Source organism: Myotis brandtii, unplaced genomic scaffold (assembly GCF_000412655.1).
Source record: "Myotis brandtii unplaced genomic scaffold, ASM41265v1 scaffold63, whole genome shotgun sequence".
Lineage (NCBI taxonomy): Eukaryota > Metazoa > Chordata > Mammalia > Chiroptera > Vespertilionidae > Myotis > Myotis brandtii.
The window spans coordinates 2,563,071-2,571,487 of NW_005370411.1; the positions used below are offsets into that span (position 1 = coordinate 2,563,071).

At 39.2% G+C, this 8,417-nt stretch overlaps 1 protein-coding gene across 1 annotated transcript in view; it reads right to left on the minus strand.

Annotated features, from left to right (window-relative positions):
* The window catches only part of ADGRG7 (adhesion G protein-coupled receptor G7), a 15,652-nt gene that overhangs the window by 3,557 nt on the left and 3,678 nt on the right, over window positions 1-8,417 (minus strand). Inside the window, exons 2-3 of the mRNA XM_014528298.1 lie at window positions 4,037-4,192; window positions 2,048-2,204 (exon numbers count right to left, since the gene is read on the minus strand). Of these exons, the coding sequence (XP_014383784.1) occupies window positions 2,048-2,204; window positions 4,037-4,192 (313 nt within the window). The remainder of the gene's footprint in view (window positions 1-2,047; window positions 2,205-4,036; window positions 4,193-8,417) is intronic.

Sequence of the window (8,417 nt, forward strand, 5' to 3'; positions counted from 1 at the left end):
GGGAGCAGGCCTAAGCCAGCAAGTGGTCACCCCCGAGGGGTCCTAGATTTCGAGAGGGCACAGGCCGGGCTGAGGGACCCCCTACCCCTGAGTGCACAAATTTTTGTGCACCGGGCCTCTAGTATTAATATAACTAGAATTAAAATCATCACCTCAGCCCAGTCAGCATGGCTCACTGGTTGAAAGTCAACCTATGATTCTCTCTCATCACTGATGTTTCTATCTCTCTCTCCTTCTCCCTTCCTCTCTGAAATCAATAAAAATATTTTTAAATAAAAATAAAAGAAAGGTATTTTTATTGCCTGACTGGTTTGGCTCAGTGGACAGAGCGTCGGCTTGCGGACTGAAGGGTCCCAGGTTCGATTCCGGTCAAGGGCATGTACCTTGGTCGCAGGCACATACCCAGTAGGGAGTGTGCAGGAGGCAGCTGATCAATGTTTCTCTCTCATCGATGTTTCTAACTCTATCCCTCTCCCTTCCTCTCTGTAAAAAATCAATAAAAAATATATTTTTTTAAAAAGGTACTTTTATTATATTGAAGTATAATTCACTCTGCCAGCTCAGGAAACATAAGATTAATTATAGAGACAGAAAAGTCCTTGTAATATTTTTCATCAGAGCAAAAGACAATGTTTGCCACAGGAGGAGGTATAGAATAAAAACCATGGAAAAAAATTCTGATTTCAAGATAAGTCTTTCAATAATGAATCCTTGTGTTATCTTAAAGTCTTTACATTCCCTATGCATATACACAAATACAAACATATGAAAACAAAAATCATCTGAGATCAAACAAAGTTATTTTTATTTTTAATCTACCATTTTGGTTTATCTATACCAGTATTTTTGCCATAATGAAAATTAGATGACCATTATATTTCCTCTATATGTTTAGTTTCTTATAGGAGATGCTTCCAATATGTTAATAGAATGGATTCCAAATAAAAACACATATAAATCTTCAGTCAAATTTTAAGATAAGGTATGAATAGAATGTTCTTTAAAATTATGATTAAATGTATCATTGAGACAAGACTCAGGAATAAAAGCATCTTCAGTCCTATGTATAATTATGTCACACACAAAAACTTCATAAGGTTCTGATTCTAACAAATCAACTCTCTTCCAGGATTTTATATATAGAAAAGCCAAAAGATTCCACCAAAAACCAGTTAGAACTAAAAAAATGAATCCCATAAAGTTGCAGGATACAAAATCAACACATGGAAACTAGTTGCATTTTTATACACTAAAAACAAACTAGCTGGAATAAAACTAATAAAAGAATCCTATTTATAATAGCATAAAAAAACAATGACATAATTTGTAATAAATTTAACCCAAGAAAGTAAAAGACCTAAAACAATATGTTATTGATGGGGGAAAAAATAAGACATTGATGAAAGACATTGAAGAAGACACAAATAAATGGAAAGATAGCCCGAGTTCTTAGATTAAGAAAATAAATACTGTGAAAATGTTCATACAACTCAAATTTTATTGCCTGACTGGTTTGGCTCAGTGGACAGAACGTCGGCTTGCGGACTGAAGGGTCCCGGGTTCGATTCCAGTCAAGGGCATGTACCTTGGTCGCAGGCACATACCCAGTAGGGAGTGTGCAGGAGGCAGCTGATCAATGTTTCTCTCTCATCGATGTTTCTAACTCTATCCCTCTCCCTTCCTCACATTGAAGAAGACACAAATAAATGGAAAGATAGCCCGAGTTCTTAGATTAAGAAAATAAATACTGTGAAAATGTTCATACAACTCAAAACAATATAGATTAAATGTAATCCCTACCAAAATTCCATTGGCATTTTTCACAGATATAGAAAAAACTATCCGAAAATTTGTATTCAGCGCAGGAAAGAACATAAAGTCATAAAGAGCTTTCCTTTGTCTTCCCTCAAAGGATATTAAAATAGAATCTCCTAAAGGTACTAAACAATGACCTTCAGGGAGTTTTAAAAGGAGAAAACTTTGCTCCACGGAGATATCACCTCCACCACTGCACGGTCTGCTACTTTCAGACTAATCCACGCCATACCTGAGTAGTGTTGAAAATGCAGAAAAGGTAGCCGGAGATTTTGCTGGTATTTTCATCACTTATTAGCATAAAGTATCCCAGGATCCAGGTAATTCCAAATATGACTGCAATAGATAACGTGCTAAAAACCTTCTTTAGCGATGAAACCTTTTTTGTGCTAGGTAAATGAAAGCAAGAAAGAAAATATGGTTCATTCGGTTCTTTTTTTAAAATTAATATCATTGTTACCCTACTGTTAAGAATATATATTCAGCTGCCCATATATACTGTTCATTTAACAATATTATGCCTCCAGTGGAAAAATTATGCTAGACCTATGCCATGCTGGATAGAATCTGATTTAGCAAGCTTTATTAAGAAATACAGTGATAGCCCTAACCGGTTTGGCTCAGTGGATAGAGCATCGGTCTGCGGACTCAAGGGTCGCAGGTTCGATTCCAGCCAAAAAAATCAATAAAGCCAAACCGGTTTGGCTCAGTGGATGGAGCGTTGGCCTGCGAACTCAAGGGTCCCGGGTTCGATTCCGGTCAAGGGCATGTACCTTGGTTGCAGGCACATCCCCAGTGGGGGGTGTGCAGGAGGCAGCTGATCGATGTTTCTCTCTCATCAATGTTTCTAACTCTCTGTCCCTCTCCCTTCTTCTCTGTAGAAAATCAATAAAATATACTTTTTTTAAAAAAGAAATACAATGATAACTGTATCTGGCATAAACAATTCCTTACAGGCAAATTTCACAAAGAATCAATTCTTTCTTTGGAAGAGAATTTTATTTTAGCTATTATTACTATTGGATCAGCTAGTGATTAATTGTTATGGAGGCATCTGGAACCTTCCCATGGTGTAGGTCAGTGGTCGGCAAACTGTGGCTCTTCCACAAAATACCACATGCAGGTGTGCACGTACAGTGCAATTGAAACTTCGTGGCCCATGCGCAGAAGTCGGTATTTTGTGGAAAAACCACATTCAAGGGGCCAAAGAGCCGCATGTGGCTCGAGAGCCGCAGTTTGCCGACCACTGTTGTAGGTTGATACAGAATGAAAGGTTGTTAAAATGCAGAGTGATCTTCTTCCCTTGATGGTGAGATAATTGCTAATATTTCACTTTGACTGGTGAGACATCAGCAATTGTTCCACAAGTAGAGGCTGAAAAGCATTTTTTTAAATTAGAATTTTCCTTCTCTTTATTGCTCTTTGGGATCCTGAGCCCACTATGTTAAGAAGCCTGGACTGGTTTGACACAAGATGAGAAACCACATGGAGGAGAGATGATTTTTCCCCACTGAATAGCTACCATTAAAGACCAGACCACTACTACCTACGAGGCATGAAAGTGAGTCACCCTAGACCGGTGGTTCTCAACTTTCCTAATGCCACGACCCTTTAATACAGTTTTTCATGTTGTGGTGACCCCAACCATAAAATTATTTTCGTTGCTAATTCATAACGGTAATTTTGCTACTGTTATGAATCGTAATGTAAATATCTGATATGCAGGATGTATTTAGGCGACCCCTGTGAAACGGTTGTTCAACCCCCAAAGGGGTCACAACCCACAGGTTGAGAACCACTGCCCTAGATAATTCACCTACATTCAAGCCAGAACCAGGACAACTGCCCAACCAATGCTCAAATTTATGACAAATAATAAACATTTGTCATTCTAAGCCATAAAGTTTTGGGGTGTTTGTTATGCAGCAAAAGCTAACTGATACATGAAAGATAACTTGTTAAACAATTAAATTGTAACCTGCTTTTCATTGTAACTAAGCCAATTTAAGAACAAGTGCTGTCAGCCAAAATTTAGAAGTATAAATTTGGTTGTCTGAGGCCAAAATGATATGTTTTGTATAAAGAAAATATAACTGAATTTGCAATTAGGCCATTGTCCCAGAGTCTGAAAACTCTTCTAGGAGGTGCAGATATATGAGGGTGCTCTATTGTGTGCTCACCGAGTCATGCCTGGCAGCTTCCCATTTGCTGGGAATCTTACCTTGTCAGATTCTGGTTATCCTTCCATACCACTTTCACTATAATGACAATAAATAGAGCAACATTGCTAGTGAGGATAATGGTCATAGGTAGAATAAATGACAAATATAATGGGCTTGTTTTATCATCATCCTTTTTTGGACCTGCCAACCAGCAGCTGTGGAGAGAAAATAAATGCTTTCAGAAGACTAAGAAAGCTATACATACTAACTCTCCATGCTGTTATCATTACTGATGTTCAATCGGCTGAAAGAGAATATCCCTTTGCATCCTATATATTTGAGATGACTTTCAAGAATTCAACATAATAAAAAAATGAAATGCATTGGCTCTGCATATTCCTCTATGAGACAGTATAGGCTAATAGACAGAAAATGGGCTTTTGAGTCAGGCAATCTCAAATTTAAATGTCATTCTCTGTCACTAACTAGGTGTCTGACTTTAGGCAAATTATCGTTTAATTTTATTTTTTAATATATAGCACACCTAGGTGGCTCAAAATTTAAATGGTGCGAACACTCATAGAAAGACAAGATTGACCTAAAATTATCCATAATTACTAGTCTCTATCTCCAGTGGTAATCAGTGTTTCTTGTATATTCTTCCTGATTTAGGCTATACATATATCGGCAAATGTGCCTATTTTTCCTGATGTTTAAGCAAATGATAATATATGATACTTCCATACCTTACTTAACAACATATCTTGGATATCATCCTATATCAGAATATAAAGATTGTCTTCATCACTTTTTAGAGGTACATATTATTCCATTATTTTGTTATATCATAAATTATTTATCTATCTGTTTGTTTATGTATTTATTGTTAATCCTCACCCGAGGATATTTTTTCCATTGATTTTTTTAGAGACAGTGGAAGGAAGGGATGGAGGGGGAGAGAGAGTAACATTGATGTGAGAGAGACACATCAATTTGGTTGCCTCCTGTACTCACCCTTTACGGGAGCTGGGGATGAACCTGCAACCCAGGTACATGCCCTGGACCAGGAATCAATCCAGAGACACTTCGGTGCATGGGCTGACACTCTAGCCACTTAGCAACACTGGCCAGGGCACACCATAAATTATTTAAACAGTCTCTTATTAATTGGCATTTTTTAAGGTTTAATGTTTAATTTAACCTCCTTGGGTTAGTTTTGGGGATTTTTTTGTTGTTGTTGCTATTTGTGGTGGTAGTTTGGTGGTGTTTCCTTCTCATCTGTGAGGTCTAGTAATCATCTCCTGACATTGTTGTAAGAATTAATTTGTTCATTTAATAAGTATTTACAGAGTATGTTATGTGCCAGATACCATTCTAGATACCAAGATATGAGCAGTAAATAAAAAAACCCTTCTTTAGTGAATTTATTCTAACACAGAGAAATTGGTAAAACTAACAAATAAATTATATATGTGTCAGATGGTGACAAATGCTGTGGGGAAAAAATAAAGCAGGGTGGGTATTACTATGGGGGGTTGGGGTTCATTTTAATACAATGATCAGGAAAAGCCTTATTTGAGCAAAGATTTGAAATAGATGAGGAGCAAGGAAATTCCAGGCAATGGAAACAGTAAGTACAAAGGCCTTGAGTTGAGAGTTTATGGAAGAGCAGAGGCTAGAATGGCTAGAATAGAGTAAGTAGATGGGATTAGTTAAAAGATGTAAATTATGTCAGAGTCTTATAGGTGATTGTATTCACTCTTGGCAAAAAACAGACACTTGATATAATGACTTGACTTTTAAAAGAATTACTCTAGCTAGGTGCAAAGATAAGAAAAAAACACATGCAAAAGCAGGAAATCTGCTAGGAGTTTATTACAATAATCAGGTGGCTTGGACAAAGAGAAGAAATGCTAAGAAATAGTCTGGTTCCAACTAATGCAAACGAATATATGCACCCCTTTGTTCATTGCAGTGTTATTTACAATAGCCAAGATTTGGAAGCAGCCTAAGTGCCCATCAGCAGATGAGTGGATAAAAAGCTGTGGTACAGCTACACAATGGAATACTACTCAGCCATAAAAAAGAAGGAAATTTTACCCTTTGTGATAGCATGCATAGACCTCAAGAGCATTATGCGAAGTGAAATAAGCCAGTCAGAGCAAGACAAACACCATATGACTTAACTCATATGTGGAATCTAATGAACAAAATAAACTAGCAAACAAAATAGATTAATCCATAGAGAGCAGGTTGACAGCTGTCAGAGGGGAGGGGGTTGTGGGGCTGGGTGAAAAAGTAAAGAGATTAAGAAAAATAAAACCTTATAAATATAGATAACAGCATGGGGGTAAGGAGGTGGGGAGAGGCAGAAGCGGGTATAGAGGGGATAAATGGTGATGGAAGGGGACTTGACTTGGAGTAGTGAATGCACAATGCAATATACAGATGATGTATTATAGAATTGTACACCTGAAACCTATATAATTTTATTAACCAACTAGGGGCCCACTGCACAAATTCATGCACCTTGAAAGGAACTGTGGGCTGCAGAGGCTGCTGTGGGCAGAGGGGCAGGTCTCTGCCCATCCTCTGTGCCTCTGCCTGGCCCCTCCCGCCATGCCCCCGGTTTCTTGTCTGCCAGCAGTCCCACTCCTGCTGCAATCACTCCCACGCTCTGACGGTGCTGGCCCCGCTCGTACCTGCTAACAGCGTAGAGCAATTGGGTCCAGAGCCAGCAGCAGGTGTGAGTGGGGCCAACACCATCAGCAAGTGCGAGCAGCGGCTCTGGGGCTGGCAGCGGGTGCCAGCGGGGCCAGCGCCAGCAGCAGGTGCAAGCACCAGGCGGGACTACAGTGCACGGGAGCAAAGAATTTTCAGTAACCACCAGAGGCTCACAGTGATGACAGCAACCGGCGCCCAGCCTTACTCTGGCGCTCCAGCTCACCTGCTCCACCATCCCACCAAAGCCGACACCAGCCATGTTCTGTGCACACCCCCTGGTGGTCAGCGCACATCATAGCGACTGGTTATTTGGTTGTTCTGCTGTTTGGTCTATTTGCATATTAGCCTTTTATTATATAGGATGTCACCCCAACAAATTCTATTAAAAAGGGGGGGGGAGAAATATTCTGGTTCCAGATGTATTTATAAAAAAAGCAAAATGATTTATCTTATTGACAGGTTGAATGTGAGATGTAGGAGAATTAAGGATGACTCCCAAGTCTTTGGCCTGAGTATCTGGAAGAGTGGGATTACCATTAGCTAAGATATGGAAGATGATGGGAAGAGCAGGTTTCTGAGGGAAGACCATGGGATGTCTTATTAGACAGCCAAGTGGAGGTGTCAAATAGGCATTTGGGTATTAATGTGAGAAGCCCTAGCATATATTTGGCATTCAATTAATGTATGTTTTCTTCTCTTGTAGGTAAAACACCATTATTATACATGTTAAAGGATGTCTAAATTGTTTTTCTTTGGACTATTGTTATAATTTAAATCATTTCAAATCATAATACAAAGAATAGACCATCCTATCTAATAAAAGAGAAACATGGTAATTAGCCGTACGTCTGCTACCCTTCCCATTGGCTAATCGGGGCGATATGCAAATTAACTGCCAGCCAAGATGGCGGCCGGCAGCCAGGCAGCTGACGCAAACGCCAGCCGCCATCTTGGCTGTCAGTTAATTTACATATCTCCCTGATTAGCCAATGGGAAGGGTAGCGGTCGTACGCCAATTACCATGTTTCTCTTTTATTAGTGTAGATGTCACACCAACAAATTCTATTAAAAGGGGGGGGGGATATTCTGGTTCCAGATGTATTTATAAAAAAAGCAAAATGATTTATCTTATTGACAGGTTGAATGTGAGATGTAGGAGAATTAAGGATGACTCCCAAGTCTTTGGCCTGAGTATCTGGAAGAGTGGGATTACCATTAGCTAAGATATGGAAGATGATGGGAAGAGCAGGTTTCTGAGGGAAGACCATGGGATGTCTTATTAGACAGCCAAGTGGAGGTGTCAAATAGGCATTTGGGTATTAATGTGAGAAGCCCTAGCATATATTTGGCATTCAATTAATGTATGTTTTCTTCTCTTGTAGGTAAAACACCATTATTATACATGTTAAAGGATGTCTAAATTGTTTTTCTTTGGACTATTGTTATAATTTAAATCATTTCAAATCATAATACAAAGAATAGACCATCCTATCTAATAAAAGAGAAACATGGTAATTAGCCGTACGTCTGCTACCCTTCCCATTGGCTAATCGGGGCGATATGCAAATTAACTGCCAGCCAAGATGGCGGCCGGCAGCCAGGCAGCTTGAAGCGAACATGAGGCTTGCTTACTTCAGTGACGGAGGACTCCAACGTTCCCCACCTGCCTTGCCGGCCTCTGAGCTTGCAGTTTGAAACATTGTTACAAATATAGAA